A 17066-nucleotide genomic window follows, 5' to 3' on the forward strand; every position below is an offset into this window, starting at 1 on the left:
ACTCCAGCACTGACCGCCATTAAAAATCTTGGCGCCATTTCCCCCAAAATATTTCCAAACATATACATATTGAAAATATCTGGGAAGGATCAGGGAAACAGGGAACCATTTCTCAAAATACAGCTCAGTGGTAGAACATGTGCGCTGTGGATAAAACATCGCAGGCATCTCTGTATACAACTGGCAATCACTGTAGACAATATTGGGCTAGATGGACTAATAGACAAAAACAAGGAAGCCATCTGAGTATCACAAGTATGTGGGCCAGCATCAGTGTACGGTGAACTAACCTTACAATTGAGAAATCACATACACAAGTAAGAACTCAAGGAAGGGAAGCTTAGAAGAGAGATTGTTTGCTTATTTATCCAACATCGAAGAGAAGTATGATGAAATGGCAAAAAGGAAAAATAAGCTAGTTAGGTTAGGGATAAGGCTGGCATCATAGACTTCATGGGCTTTGTTTCCATGTGCAATAAAATATTATGGAAGAGAAAGGGTTCAGTTTTCTCTTCCTTTTCTATACCACAAAGTGGGAGTTCTTGGTATCTTAAAAGTGGACGCTGAAGGAAATTTTGGCTTTTTCCTGGCTATTACTATTATGAGGATTTGGAAGTATCAAAAATTAGATTCCACCCCCCTCTGATTTTTTTTTTCTTAATTCTTCATTCAACAGATAAACGAGAATCTAATACTCAATGTGGGAAGTGTTGTGCAAGTAACTGAACATACTATTGATATTCTGAACAAAGAGAAGGAAGAATTGACACAGCTGTGGGCAACGTGGAAACTTAATATGAATCAAGTGAAATCCATCAAGCAGCAGTGTGGGAAATTTAATGAACAATTTAAATCAGTAAGTGAAGAATATGTGGTTGTTTCTGACTTTCTGCTTGAAGTTTTTACGGTGTCTTATGGGCTACCCGTGATTTTGATTTTGTCTAAGCTGATCAGAGAAACGCTTAACAGGCCCCAAATCAAAATCAATACTTGTCACAAGTAAGAAATATCCTGAACGAGCAAAGTATATTCAGGAGGATAATAAACTACAGTAGTTGAACTTTTAAAACAATCCCTCTTTATTCCTAATGGCAGTACATTTTTTATTGTATTAGGTATTTAAAAATGTATAGGCTGCTTAATCAGAAAACTCTCCAAGAGATGCTCATAACAAAAACAGCAAGATAATTTTCAATAAACTCCACATAAAATTAGCATATCTTATTCTTTGTTTTAAAAATGTGCGCACATGTGTCTAGAATTGCTGAAATAAATAAGTTTTCTAAATGTGTTTAGAACAATATGAAGGTTGCCTGCCAAAGCAAATAAATAAAATAGACAAGGCGTTCCAAAGCATAGGTGCCGCCACACTAAAATAATGACTTCTTACAGATTTGGAAATGGGATCCTCCTTAATGAGGGTCCTGGTTGTGCGTGGGCTCCTAAGCCACTTCCACTGGGAGAATTGTTGCCAGGCGTGGCTCAAGCCTTAACCGTTGGGCCCCGGGATCCCGCCAGGCTGTTTCGGCCAATCGGGGCAGTTGCCGCGATTCCTGGGGCCTATAAAAGTGGCAGCGCAGCGTAACTGGGGGAACTTGCATCGTGCTGCCGAACACCCGCCCTCCCTCCCTAATTTTAGGTACTGCTAATTTGGCCTTGCTTTGGATTGGGTCGCCTGCTTTGGAGCAGGGGCTGGGTAGGAAATTTTCCATTTGGCAGATTGGATGTAGCCACTTGGTTTTCGCCTACCCCCTTAGCAATCGTCACAACTTTGTAAGATTTGGCAGTTTGGTATTGGCTTATTGAAGTGTGTGGGAGGGGAGGTGCGGCCAGTGTGGTGTAGTGGTTGAGAGCTGTAGACTCGTAATCTGGGGAACCGGGTTCACTTCTCCGCTCCTCCACATGCAGCTGCTAGGTGACCTTGGGCTAGTCACACTTCTCTGAAGTCTCTCAGCCCCACTCATCCAACAGAGTGTTTGTTGTGGGGGAGGAAGGGAAAGGAGAATGTTAGCCGCTTTGAGACTCCTTCGGGTAGTGATAAAGCGGGATATCAAATCCAAAATCTTCTTCTTCTTCTTCTTCTCCATGAATAAGGGTATTCCGGTAAAGGAATCTGGGGGTCCTGGATCTCGTCCGAAGTCCCCTTGAGGGGCTAGGGCCATGCCAGGACCATAGGAACCCCAGGGTGAGCTTCATTGGTCTTCATCGATGTTGCTCCCTCATTTGGTGTTTACCCTTTCAGACAGAGAGAGGAGTCAGTTATAGTCTGTTGCCAATGCCTAAGCCAACACTGCTCACTTTGCTGCAATCAATAAAGTTGTGGCCTAAATTTTGCCCAATAACTTAAACTAAAATTACGTGTCAGTGTGAAGTTATTTTCAGGGGGGCCTCAGGATGCAACTGAACATTTTATGGCACTTTGCAAGTCTGGGTTCCTCAGATAGAAGTGGTTGAATGGGCACCCTTCATCAAGAGACCACAGGGCAGTTTACAGCATAAGACATAAAACACAAAATACGTAATATGTTTCCAAACATATATATATGAAAAACAGTTGGGCAGGAGCAGCGAAACATGGAACAATTTTATTTAAAAACAGCTCAGTGGTAAAGCACTTGCTGTGCACACCATATTGCATTTATATGAGTGTGTTCTTTTAAGATGTGTAGGTTTTCATTCACTGCTCCAGTACTGTATACTATAGAGATTTATTTTGCATTTTTGCAAAACCAACCTGATCCTTTTCTTACTTCAACAGCATGTATTACCATATCTGTATTTATTTATTGTAGACTACCCAAAGCTTAAGCATTCTTCAAGAGGCACTCAAGTCTACAACAGCACTTGATCTTGGGAGTAACCTCTCAGTACTTATAGAACTGCAAAATAAATTTAACCATATGAAGCCACGGTTTCAGGTGAGAAGAGAAATTAAGCACATCACGCCCTATGTGAAACAAATCATTCCTAAGCACTTGCTCCTAGAAGTACATAAAGCAAATTTTTCACTCCATGTTAAATTCAGCAGAAATGCTATGCTTAATAATTTTGTGACAGAGAGAACTTCACATTTTTGCTATTGTGGATGGGTGCACATGTATAAGTTTATGAAACTGTTTTGCACGAAGTTGAAAAATGTGTCAGTTTATTTTATTTATTACTATTATTATTATTATTATTATTATTATTGAAATAGTTATCTAGAAGCTGTTTATAAAGTTTGTATTGAACATAGCATTTTGTGTGGAAAGGAAGTGGGGGGAAATTAGCTTGGGTGGCAGAAATGTTACAAAACCATGCCCCAGTTATATTTTGCATGCTTCAAAGGAAAAAAAAACCAAACAGAAATAAAAGTCTGAGACTAAATTTCCAGGAGGGATTTAAACCTGGGCAGGCAGCTTCCAGCTTCTGGTTTTCCCTTTCTGCCTAAGCCCTGAGACAGGTGCCAGACAATCCACCTCATTCTGCCATAATCTGCTTTATACAGAGAATAGATGAGAAGTTAGGGATGCTTGAGATATTTTTCTGAGAATTCTGTTCTGAAATGTCTTGCTACACACATTCTGGACTAATGTGCAGATCAGAAGTTAGTTGCCCACTTGGATTTCACATCTCAGCTAAAACAAAACCATGTATATGGAGAGAAAATTCATTTAGAAAATACATATTCAAATCTGGATGTCGATGCAAATTTTCATGCAGATTGGTGTTTTGTTTTGCTTTTTAAATCAGAGATTAATGCAGACACATGACATGACAGTTTTATGAATGAGCACATACAAAAGTGGCCTGGAGGAGAAATGGACTGATTCGTCCATTGCTACTGAGAGGACAAATTTAATTTTGAATTAAAAGTCCTCCTTTTGAATGTGCCCATCTTTCAGACCAATGGGATACAACAAGTAAGCAAGCGGACAACTCCCAGTTTAACATGAATGCAAAAGGTGGGGCAGAATTTAGGCAGATCTTAAACCAGGCACAGGCAAACTCGGCCCTCCAGATGTTTTGGGACTACAGTTCCCATCATCCCTGACCACTGGTCCTGTTGGCTAGGGATGATGGGAGTTGTAGTCCCAAAACATCTGGAGGGCCGGGTTTGCCTATCTGTGCCTGTTAGGGCTTAGCTTTGGAAATAGGGGGGCGGGGGATTCACAGGCTATGTGTGAACTCCACCTTCAGAAAAGGAAGAAGAAGAAATGGCTTGAAGTCAACAGTGATTTGCTTGGATTATATGTGTGTTTCCCTTTTAAGTTTCAATAATCTTCTTGCATCTGATTTGTTAGCAACTCAATGCTGAGGTGGAATACACATTAAAGTTATCAGAGCAGCTGAGCTTGAAAGGCGTGCCTGACATGGAAAAATCTGAGAAAGTAAGTGAGCTTATTCATCTCCATAAGGAGATAAAGGAAAAGATGGCAGAATATGATGACATTTTCAACAAGACTATCAAATTCCATCATGTCAAAGAGGAAGTGAGTATAGTCACCTTTAACCTGGCAAGAATTTATTTAACCTCAGAAGTTCTCTTGCATGTGTATTCTGTGTCCCATAAATGAACACATTAAACAAAGCACCTATGACTATATAATAACCATACTAAAGCATACACCAGGTCCTAACTCTGGATTCAGATCCAAATTTGTGTGTGTCTTGAGCCTAGACATAATGGCATGTGATTGTAAAGTGGAGGGACAGAAGAATGGTTGTTAACGAAACATAATACGTTAATCTCCTCAGCTTGAAGGCCTCATAAAATCAGGAGGACTGAAGATCCCTGAAGCGAAAGATGTGCCCAGCGACACTCCACATGCTAAGATTCACTTGAATAATGCTCAGGAGAAGCACACACATATCAGGCACCTGTACAAATTGGCGCTCACTCTTGGAATGGATATAATTTCAGCAGTGCAACATCCTGTAAGTCAACAGAATGGCCCTAGTGGTGGAAGAAAGCAGGGATAATAATGGGACATGGTGCTTCCTTTTCTCCATTACTTCTGGGTTGGGCTGTTTACAACAGATTTAGAAGGATACCAGAGATTGAACCTGACAATTGCCTATTTTCCCACTGTATAATATGACAATTTCTATGACTGAGCTAGGCTATTTACAAGTTAACCCAAAGGCAACATCCAAATCCCTTCAGGCTGAGAGATTAAATGCCAGGATCGCTCAGCAAGCATCACATAATTGTATATTCTTCTATTACTTCCTCAGCATTCAAGAAGGGCTAATGCAGAACTAGACTCAGGCATTCAAACCAAATAAGCATGTTTCTATTGTACCTCAATGTACAGTTTGATAGAGGGCCTAATATAAAGAGTACACAATGGTAACAACACAATAAAAATAACAAAATGATAGATTATAATTTCTTTCAAAGACCCAGTGCTCAGTTGCTCCTCTGCATTCAGTATTAGCAACGAGGCATGTTTTCTTTGTCCAGAGGGATTCTCTGTCTGTATCTTCCATGACATAGCCACATGATTCACTCCTATCCCTCAAAGCGGTGCCACACAAAAAAAGAAGATACTGTAGCAGGTTCAGAATACAAAAATCAGACAGTTAACTAGAACAATCTGGTGGGAATATATTTCCCCAAGTTTATGCCAATGTCAAGCTTCACGCCTTTTTTAGGCAGATGCAGAAGTGAACCCCATATTTTCAAATCTTGCCAGAATGTTACCACATCAACCTCTTGGAAGAACATAATCTTACTGTAAAATAGGTTAATTTTAAATTGAAGGGTTTTTTTAAATAAAAGACAATAACAAAACTGAAGTAATGTAGCTTTTAATGTTTGATGTATTACAGTATTTTAATATTTTAATATTTTTTTGGAAGCTGCCCATTGTGGCTGGGGAAGCCCAGCCAGATGGGCGGGGTATAAATAATAATAATAAATAATAATAATAATAATAATAATAATAATAATAATAATTGTTGTTGTTTGTTGTTGTAACAAATAGTGCTGCAGGTCAGTTTGCAGCCCCTGATGCCAACTTTTTCAGCCTGATTTCTGCATCTCATTCTAGAATTCCTTTAATGTTTCTGTCAAGAACCTGCAGCAGCAGCTCAACACCCTTGAGTCTGACAGCGTGAACTGGGATTCCAAAGCTGAAAAGTATGAGGAAGATTTGTCGCACATCCTCCACTTCTGCACCACAAAAGACGAGATACGTGAGGTCTGGTGAAAAAAGCATATTAAATGATCAAAAGCTGTCGTGTCCTTTCACTTCTTTCTGTTTAGTAGTCTTCAGTAGAGCTATCCTTTCACCTTTATTTGGTTAAGTTTATGAGGGGGTGTGTGATTCACAAACCCATTTTTGAGATGCCACTTGTTTTCTTGAAGATAGGTTGGAAATGGTCTCAGCTCTCTGCAGTTTTACAGCCAGACTGCACGTTATTGTGGTATATATAGTGAGGGCAGAGTTCATTTTTTTAAAATGCCTCTTGTCCCATGTAAAAAGTTATCTGCATGTAGTCAATGAAGCTGTCGTTATGTTTCTAATTTAGCGTGCCTGATACTTCCTTTCTAATATGCTAATTTACTATACAGAGATTAGTTTCTACGTGTGAAAAGAAAAGAAAAATACATGCGTGTCATCTACAGTCTGAAAAGATGTGTTTTGTTCTTTGGCTTTTATGTGGTTTAGTTAAGTGGAATAGGCTTACAGAGATATTTGAACTGAACTTCGAGCACAAACAGCATTTTGGTACAGCAGAAATGTAGCCTTCTAGTACACAGTCTGAAGCACAGATGCCAAGTGATGCATGTTAAATGGACTTTTAGCTCTTCCAAACATTATGATGCACTAGTATCCAGCATTGCTGAGGAATTCTAAGAAACCAAAGAATTTGAAATCACTGGTTAAAATCAATGCAGTACTGAAATGTTCAATCCACCATCTTGATTCAAAATGGCATCCAGTTGAAGCCAAATAATACAGATGAACATCAGCTCCTTGATCTCAGGGACAATCGTGCAAAATTTGATTATGATATCCTAAGAGGTGTCCAAATGCAAACAAACAACTCCCGCAGATAGATACATAGTAGATAAATTAATAGTTGTTGTCATCCAAATAGCTATTTGTCCAGAGGCTTGAACATCATCAGAAGGACTTTTGTTCTTGGAACAGTTGACGCCCCTGTCTAATGCCATATCATGGATTGCTCATTTCAAAGTTTCCTTCATTTCAAAATCAGTTTGCTACAAAGAACGGAGGGCTTTCAAGAAAAACAAGCAGAAAGTCCCTTTAGATATGAGAAACCTCTGCAGTTCTCTAAACATTATTAGGTGCGTCAGTATGTCAATACCGTACCATCATTTTTCTTACGCTTTCAGATTATTAGAAGCTTCATCTTCTCTGTGTCATGCAGTGGAAAGTTGAACATCTTATACCCTAATTATGAGGACATATGCATATGTCTGGGTCTAAGTGCGATTCTCTCCACCCCCTGTCCCCTCAACTGGTACTATTCTCAGCTTGTCCGCATAAAACATCTAGTGATCACATTTCACTTTTCCCAATCAGCTTGTCTGCACTCGGCTAGTTTCCAGTCCTTAGCAGGAGAGTCAAATTCACCATCTCTTTCACCTTCCTGTTAATTCCACCTCCCTTGATGAATCTGATTCCTCTGAGCCAGCTGGTTGAGCTCAACAGAAGCATAAAACTGACCATTGTATGAAGTTGTGAATTTCACCTCAGTGGTGCCAAGGTTTGGTTTCATTCTTCTGTTAGGGAGTTTCTGTATCTCCAGGCGCAGAAACAGTCTCCAGGCAACACCTTCCTTACTTTGCTCTCAGTATACAGCAGCCTAGAAGTACTTATCGTAGCCATCTTTGCCTTTCATCGTTTAGTCCTGCGACAAAGAGGAAAAGCCACTAAACCTGTCGTGAAACTGGTACAGGGCGAAACATATTTATGGACTGCAGTTTTAAATCCAGAGGACTATGCAATTAAAAAGAAATTGTCATCTGGCCGAGACTTTGGGTAGTGTTTTCCTTAATGCATAACCAGCAATCACAAATGATGGCAGTATTCTGCCACACAGGACAGGAATATTATGCTCAGTGTCGGAGCTTCATGCTCTGGCACTGGGGGGTGGAGAGCAGGTGGGGGCGGGACTGGCACACGTCCTGGGGGCAGGGTACACCACCTGCAGGGGCGTGGCACCCAGCGCAGGCGGGGGGCAGCCGCGATGGCACCCTACCGGGATTGCGCTGCCAGGGGCGGTGCACTCCTCCTGCACTCCTCTTCTTCCCCCAGTGCTTATGCTACTCTTGTGCAAACTTTAAAAGTGCCCTTGTGCTCTTCATAAATCACTTAAAAGTCATATGGCATGTTCTTAAACTAGTTTAATACCATTAAGGAGGGTCCCCTAAGTGGTTGGTGGTTTGCCATTTGCTAGCTATAACCTGCAGGAATTCAAGTATAAAATAAAGCAGGAAAGTGCAAGATGCCCTTTTTACACTGTAACTATTTTGGTCTATATTGCTTTAGGAGCACTAATCCAACAGGATTTTATAATTAAAGTAGTGAGTTTATTATGAAGCATATTGTAGCTATTGTTCAGTCAGCTTGAATGCCTTCGACAGTTACAAATTCAGTGAATAATTAAATTAGTTGTCACCGTTGCAGTTTATCTCTATTTGCCTCCAGTAGTAAAACATGCATCAAGCAATAAATTGAACATTGCCTACCAGGTAGAAGCAAACAAATGTTATACTACTGGTAGCTGGGGGAAAGCTGGTTATACTTAACAAGCACATACCTGTTCATGGGGACTTGTAGGTCCTCCTTCTAAAGGTTAGGAGGCCTCCTGGAGCAGCAGCAGCCTATCCACACAATTCTGTCCCTCCCTTGAGCACAAAGTCTTCCTGATCATGCATGGCAGGGTAGGCTGGGCTTGGATATTGCCCATTCTTTGTACATCTCCAATTGACTGCACTAGATTTCATAAATGCTTTATTGCCCAAGATACGTTCATGTTTATTGCTCAAAATATTTGTGTTCCTTTGGATGTGCACATTAGTTCCAAGGTGGAGCTTGGTTTAGAGCGAGGTGTCCTTATAGCGTTCCTCTTTAAAGAACCATGTGTTCCACAGTGGTAATCTTCTACCACCAGCAACATCTTATTTCACAGGGACAAACAACCCTGCAGTGAAAACCGAGGGTAGAATTCAATGTAAGTGGTGGTGGGGATGCACATGGGGAACAAAGTCTGCATATGCAACCGGACTTCTCCTCTCTCTTTCCCCTGTGTGCTCGCTAAACCTTTTCTGAACCCCCCCCCCCAACCTTCCAGTGAAGATTTGGTGCGGGCAAGGGGAGACGAGGAACATCCCATTGCATGAGCAGACCTTGTTCCACCCACACAACAACTTAGCCGAACCCTGCCACAAGTTGAAAACTGTTTCTTTTCTCTTCATCTATAGTGGAAGTCTTGTTCTAAATTGCATATTGCCTTTGTTTTAGATAAACGTCCCCCATTAATCAGTTAGGGAGATAACGCCAAATTAAATGGTTGGTCCCTGAAAGCCTTTTTCCTAGACGAGTGGTCAAAAAGTGAGTTGCTCTGTTTTGTTTGTGAACCATGACAACCAGATCATTAAAACAGTGTCCTGTTCTCTATTATTTGTTTTCTCCTTCTTGTGTGATAAATCACAGCAGTTGTCATCACATATCCCCTCCATCATTCCTTACCTAAGACAAAGCAGCTATATTTCAGGACAGCTGCACAAATTTTGTCTATAAGGCACTAGAAAAGCTTCTTAGAGGGCAAACTTGATTAAAATCAATTCTACTTTTCAATAACTAGAAGAGCGAGTGGCTAACTCAAATGACCCTTTCCCCCATATCATGTTAAAATTTATTGGACAGGCAAGGGCTGTCCTTACAAGCAATCAAGTGCATATATACATTTCTGTTGCCGTCGTGGTTTCAGCAAATTTTATTATTACAATTTGCTGAAAGCATGGCAGCTACAATGGTGTAATTATATTGCTCATTAAATGCTTACAAGGCTACCCAAAGTTTGCTTACTATTGGAATCAGAGGGGAGTTTACTTTTTTCAGGTGACTACCGTATTTTTCGCTCTATAAGACGCACCAGACCACAAGACGCACCTAGTTTCTGGAGGAGGAAAGGAAGGAAAAAAATATTCTGAATCTCAGAAGCCAGAACAGCAAGAGGGATCGCTGCGCAGTGAAAGCAGCAATCCCTCTTGCTGTTCTGGCTTCTGGGATAGCTGCGCAGCCTGCATTCGCTCCATAAGACGCACACACATTTCCCCTTACTTTTTAGGAGGGAAAAAGTGAGTCTTATAGAGCAAAAAATACGGTAAGTACTGGAGTGTTAGATGCATGCAGAGGTTTCTCTTTTGCCTTATTTTTAAGTAGGGCCACATCAAGTCTACCAGCTTCACCTGCCCCACCTTGCCAGTGCACTTGTTCCGCTATTTGATGTTTACACAGGTCAGTCAAAGGCAACCAAAATATAGCAGGTACGTTGGAGAAGAGAACGGAAACAAAACGGGTATGTTAGGAGGAGACCATGCTGACCAATTCAGCACTTAGCAGTATTGCTCTCCTACCACAAAAGAATTCCACTCTTGAAGCAGAACTATTCATTCCTTTGACTGGGACATGTGGTGAGTTGGAGCTGAAGACATGACAGAGGACAATGTAAGGGTCTAAATCTGAGCTTTAAGTTTTCCCATTAAGTCTAAAAGAGAAAAGTGGCAGCAGCTGCAGATCTTTTGGCATACAAGCAGTTTCTTCTGAAACAAGATCTCATTTCATGCATCTTTGCCAAAAAGAGAGAGGGAGAGATTAATTAATTAATTAATGAACGCTGGTGAATTGACACGTATTGTTAAAGAGAATTCTCTTGTTGACATATGTCTCAGTCAAAGGATTCCTTTCATTGCCTACACTGTACAAATTTCACTTTTTGGGGAAAAGACAACTTCGACAAACTGAAAATCAGTTTTTTGGTGAAGCTGAGGCCCCAAACACGACAGTTGTGACTGATTCAGTTTGTGATAAATTGATATTGATAATTAGGACCTCCAACTGAGAATGAAATATTGAAAAGGAGGCGTTATTTATAACTGGAAGTAAAGACAGCACTCAAAGATGTCTTGCACATACACTCAAGTTTAAAGTGCATTTATTCTGGGCTGGTGTGAGTGTGGATCATGAGGAGGAATGTGGTACTTATTTAGCTCTCTTTCCTGCCCTATATAAGGGTTAGGCATATATTAACATAAACTTTATCTTTGCAACAACTCTGCGGTAAGCCACAATGAGAAACAATCACTCCAGTTCCTTGAAGTCCAGGGAGAAACCTGTTTAGAGAGACATTGCTGAAGCTCCACCTGGCATTTTGGACTTGGCATTATTTGCCTAGTAAGCTTCAAGTCTAAGCCAGGATTTGAACATTGGACTCCCACATCAAAGCCCAGCACCATATCCCAGGGAATACACAAAGAGATCATTTTCACTAAGAGTATGCAGAGGCAAACACAGCTTAGAATGGACAATAATACTTTGGAATTATTTTTGACAGCAACGGAATGTTGTGGAGGACTGGGATGGGACGCTGTGTCTTCCCATCTACTTCCCACAATGCCCTGCGGTCTAAGCACGATATTGTACTATAGCTTTAAAGCACATTAAAAGCACATCTTTTCCTTCAAAGGATTCCAGGCACCCTAGTTTACCATTCACAGAGTTACAGTTCCCAGCAACCCTCAACAAACTACAATGCGCAGAATTCTTCAAGGGGAGAAGTGTGCTTTGAAGGTAGACTGCGAACGGAGACTTAGGTGGAGAGAAACAGATTGGCAAAGCCCTTTGTTCCTCCCCAACCCTCATTTCAAGACAGAGCTGCAGTGCGTTCCTTTCCAGTTTGCCTTAAATTAATGGGTCCCCAGTCATGCCCTCTCCCTCTTTCCCATTCTTTGCATTAGTCACCGTCTGCCCCTTAAAAAAAAATAATGGATAGCTGCAACTTCTTAGGAAAGCTTCCATCTTTCTCCACTTCTCTTTGTGCATTCCAGCAACATACACACCCACCTCCCTGGAGGCCTATCGGCTTGCGGCCTCTACCAGCTCCTACACTAGGGCGTGGCCTTCTCCTTCCCATCAAATTTGGTTCAGAAATAATCAAGAAGCCCCAAGATCTCAAGCTAGTAAAAATGAAAATATATTTGGTTATTTGGGATCAATTGAGCACTCTCCACGAGGTGACCTGCTGCCTATTTTGGCAAGGAGCACATGAAAATACTGGAAAAGCATGGATTTATCTGCTTCCATCCCATGGCATTTAGTTTTGCAGCACAGTGCTAATTTGCCAGAAAAATTCAAAAGGCTGTTCATTCCTTTCCAAAGACACCTTTATGAAAGCTCAAGCAGGTATCAGATTCTATGCCCTAGAGCTTCATCCCATTAGTTGCTAGATGACGGACATCATCCATCGTGTTGACGGTCAGAAACTAGAGCTCACGTGGCAAGGCCAAAATGAAACAAACATATATTTTAAGCCCTCCAAGCAAGTAAGAAATGAGGATGCAGTGGAAAATATACACTGCAGATGTTGCAGAGTCTGCAGTCCTGTTGGAAACGAGCAGAAGAGTTTCAGGGGAACATCAGCTTGGGGCTACTCCCTGCCCTCTTTGAAAATAGCAATGGAGGACTAGTCTTGAAACTAGTCTGCATCAAGCGGAAAATAGTACACATTCGTACTATTATAGCATTTTTGTGGAGTTACAAGTTTTGACACTTGTCTTAGTAGTGATGATGCACACCAGCTATTTCCACATGGTAGTTTTTTAGAAATTTCGGCCTGGGAACTTATTTCCTTTCAGAGTACTGTGTTCTCAGAATAATAAAAACTTGTAGTGCGTTTAAATTATGGTTTACATGCTTTCACAGAGAGAGATTATCTCCCTTTTTTGGGGGGGGAACCCCATGTTTTCAGGATGTACATTGAGTGTAATCCTAACCACATAAATATTCCGAAGTACATACTTTTGAATTCAACTGGGGCTTTATTCCTGAGTCCTGGGTAATTGCGGTTCTACCCGAGAGTAAGTTCTATTGCACTCAGTGGGACATACTTTTGAGTAGATAGGACTGCAGTATAAATAACTTTTTTTATTTAACTCTGTACGGGTTCTTTGTTTTATATCACTGTTAATAATCACTTATAAATAATGGTTTGTTTCCAGCTCAGAGAATCATTTAAAGACCTCAAAAAGAAATTCAATAACATGAAATTCAACTATAGCAAGAAAACTGAAAAAGCGCGAAATCTGAAGACTCTGAGAATTCAGATTCAGCAAGTTGATGCGTATTCTGAAAAAATGCAGGTAACAATTATAGTTGTTGAGTCAAGGCCTGCATGATATGTATCTCAAAGATGCATCATGATGACTGACAACATTCAGCAGATAGTTTTCATACCACAGCTGATGAAACAGAACACCAAAGGTCACACATCCTTTTTCTTTTAGCAATTGGCTTAGGGTATTGTGTGTGTGTGTGTGTGTGTGTGTGTGTGTGTTTCAAGTTCAAAACTGACTCAACATTTCACGTCTGTCTTCAAAGCATTATGCAATTATTATATGATATTCCTGTTGAAAGGGTCATAGACATGCTTTTAAATCAACAAAAGCCAAAACCAATAGTGAAAGGAAGCCATGGCTGTTAAAGTGGTATCAAAAAATCTTTAAATATATTGTGCAGGTATGGCCTAAAATGCTAGGGAGAAATCTACCACCTAGCTATCAGCCCCACCAAGTTAACCAGACAATGTAGAGCAGTAATGGCCAAGCTGTGCCTTCAGAAAAGTTTTCAGTTCCATGGAAGTTGTAAATACCTACTAAATGCAGAAATGTGTGTTTGTTTCCTGTGCTTTTCAGTTATCTGTGGCGATTTCAGATTGAGTAAGTTTTTGCTCTATTGAACATTTCTCTGAATATTCTTACTGTATTCCTTGGAACAGGTACTGAGAAAGAAGACCGATAATCTAAAGAAGAAAATCTTAGATTCCTTAGCAACTCAGCCTAGTGATAAAGCTGAGATACTCTCTGGCTCAATCAACGAATTAGAGAAACAGCTGAGTGAATTTGGCAAGATTATGGAGGATTACAAACAAAATTTGGATCTGATGGAGCATCTGCAGCAGATGATGGAAGAGGTATACAAAAACCACAAATGCACTTTACAGATGTGTTAAGGGGCCAGTTCGAGGTATGGGACTAATGTACATTGCCTATGTGCATCTCATCCATCATTTCAGACTTTATTTAAATGGACCAGAGACTTTGTGGAAAGAACCTGGAGTTAAATGACTATAGTAGTTCTCATTCATCTAATGCCTGCTCACACCCCAGACTTCAAGACTTGTTTATTGAGTGATTGTTGAGTGATTATGTAAATGGCGGTTGTGTGTTTGATTGTGTTGTGTAGTATTGTGTAGAGTGAAGAGTGAATGTGTATGGAAATGATTTTTGTGACTGTTTTTGTGATTACTTATGAGACTTTCTGCATTATATTGCATTCTGATGTTCCATCTTGATGCATATTGATGTTTTCTATATGATTTGATTTGTGATTCTTATATTTATTGTTGTTTAATTATGTTACTTAAAAGGTAGAATTTTTATCATTAATGGTAATAGTAGTAATAGGTTGTCACCATAGTATTCTTTTGGTGTTGAATGTTGAATTTGCATTGTATTTCTTACATTGATTCTTTTTGTTAGCATATGTGAACCACACACACACCCTATTTAAAGTTATAGGCTATCGATAATATAATGGCTTTTTCTAAATTAAGCAGCAGGGTTTAGTTTTGGGATAGTTTTTTGCTATGTACTCTTGAATATCGGTAAAGATCACACGAACCCCAAAACAAAAACACAGCAATTAGCATTATGGAAAGGATTAGACATGGTTTGACATCGTTGATTGAGCCATCAGTGATTTAACTGGAAAATATGTTTTAATATACTGGGATTTTCTGTTTCATTTCTCTCATAGTGTCTATTTTGGTGTGAAGAAGCAAGTGCTACAGTAGTTAGAGTTGAGAAATACTCATCAGAGTGTAAGACGAGGGAGGCAGTAGAAACACTTTACAAGCAATTCAACAAGTTTGTTGAGCCGATAGTCCCTCAGCAAGAGGAAAGAATTCAGCAGATTACAAACCTCGCTAAAGACTTATATGGTAAGAACCTATTATTTTGAAACTTCTATATACATTTTGGGGGAAGAAGGAAGATGAGCTTACCGTATTTTTCCGTGTATAAGATGACCCCTATTTTTTTAACCCGAAATTAAGTTGTTTAGCTTTTGGGGGGAGTGGTGGAGGTCACTTCTGCCAATCGCTCAGTCCGCCGGCCCACCACTGCCGATCACTTGCCACAGCCACTGCCGATCGCACACCTCGCCACAGCCAATTGCCCGCTCGCCATCACCAACAGCCCACCCGCCCACTTGCCGCAGTTGCCAATCGCCTGCCCAATTGCCACAGCCACAGCCAATCGCCATCAGGCCTTGCCGCAGCCACCAATCACCTGCCCAATCACCACTGCCAATCTCCTGCTTGCTGCTGCCATCAATCGCAGGTCCCCCTCTGCATTCACTATCCCGACTCCCCCCAAATATCCTCTGGAAGAGAGAGAGGGGGATTCTTCTGTCTGGCAAACAGAAATGCTCACACTGAAGGAATGATTAGAAGAATGTGATGCTGAATTCCTCCCGTGATAAGAAATTATGTACTTTGTTACATAGAGATGTCGGTCTATAGTATAAAAATATATATATTAAAAATCTGAACCTAAAGCTAGATACATTTTTACTACATCGGGCTAATATAAATGTTGTGCTCCTGCTCAATTTTTTGTAAACTACAGGTATTGAAGATGGAAAGAAATACATCGAGAAAATAGGAGTGAAACACAAAGAAGTTCTTGATTCTATCAGTGAACTGTGTAGCTCCTTAACAGAACTTGAAGACAAGCTTGGGGTAATTAGTTTTCCATATTGGAACCTATATTTGATTTGTGTACTGCACACCAATTCTATATGCCCCTGTGCTTAGAACAAATACGGATTGCTTCAGTTGACATATTCAGGGTCGGAGGGGAATTTTGCCCTCAGGCTGATTTGTGTCTGTCTGGGGTTTCTTGCCTTCCTCCTAGCAACCATCACAGCTTTGATGGCTATGGCATTGGGTATTGTCAGGGAACTGCCATTGGAACTAGCAGAGGAGGCGAGGCCCCACAACGATGCTGGAGAGGGGACAAGCAGGGAGAGAGGCAAGTCTCCTATTGGGGAAGAAAATCAGCGCTACACCAGTGATAGAGGGGGGCCAATGGGGGAAGCAGAGAGCAGGCTCCGGGACTCTTCACTGGACACCAGCGGGGAGAGCACAGGTCCTCCGCTACCCACGCCCTCCCTGCGCAGAAGACTTCCACGCAGGGACAGTAGGAGGAGACTGGGCGTCAAACAACTTTTATGTTGGAAAAGGTTTAAGAAACGCCCACTGACAGATTCTGCCAGCGACTGAACAGCCACGGAGTGGATGGCTGTCCAGCGAGAAATGGTTTAACCAGCCAACCTAGCCCAGAGCGGCGGCTATTTACGCACAAGCAACCCCTAAAGCCATTACAGGTATGACCCTTAGTCTTTGTTGGAGGTGAAGATTCAGGCCTCTTCCATCTACCTCCATGGCAGCAGGATATCTCAGGGGAGGTGATTCTGGCCAAACACCCAAGTGGGGACTGAGGGCCATAAGCACTTCCCAGCATGGCAAACTAGTCAGATTGTATCTGATGCATGTTATAGGTCATACTTTAACAGGTTTGACCCCCCCCAATTGTCCAGCAGGCAGGCTGGATAAAACAGGAGATGTCCAGTGCCATGCCCAGCTCACTCACATCTGTAACCCATAAAGTTGTGACCTACTTTGAACCCAAGGTGCTTGTCCAAGTCCTTTCTTTAACTGTAGTAGCCTGGGCATGCAAACTCAATGGGCTCTTTATTTTAAAG

At 41.1% G+C, this 17066-nt stretch overlaps 1 protein-coding gene across 4 annotated transcripts in view; it reads left to right on the forward strand.

Annotated features, from left to right (window-relative positions):
• The window catches only part of CCDC141 (coiled-coil domain containing 141), a 109238-nt gene that overhangs the window by 69477 nt on the left and 22695 nt on the right, over positions 1 to 17066 (forward strand). For 2 of the 4 annotated variants that reach the window (XM_053409807.1, XM_053409829.1), the window contains exons 13-21: positions 677 to 856; positions 2793 to 2918; positions 4284 to 4472; positions 4738 to 4917; positions 6036 to 6185; positions 13241 to 13381; positions 14017 to 14211; positions 15057 to 15240; positions 15929 to 16041. In XM_053409807.1, coding sequence (XP_053265782.1) covers positions 677 to 856; positions 2793 to 2918; positions 4284 to 4472; positions 4738 to 4917; positions 6036 to 6185; positions 13241 to 13381; positions 14017 to 14211; positions 15057 to 15240; positions 15929 to 16041 — 1458 coding nt within the window. The remainder of the gene's footprint in view (positions 1 to 676; positions 857 to 2792; positions 2919 to 4283; positions 4473 to 4737; positions 4918 to 6035; positions 6186 to 13240; positions 13382 to 14016; positions 14212 to 15056; positions 15241 to 15928; positions 16042 to 17066) is intronic. The other 2 variants (XM_053409813.1, XM_053409819.1) reach the window with 2 other exon arrangements.

This window comes from Podarcis raffonei, chromosome 1, assembly GCF_027172205.1.
Source record: "Podarcis raffonei isolate rPodRaf1 chromosome 1, rPodRaf1.pri, whole genome shotgun sequence".
Taxonomy (NCBI): domain Eukaryota; kingdom Metazoa; phylum Chordata; class Lepidosauria; order Squamata; family Lacertidae; genus Podarcis; species Podarcis raffonei.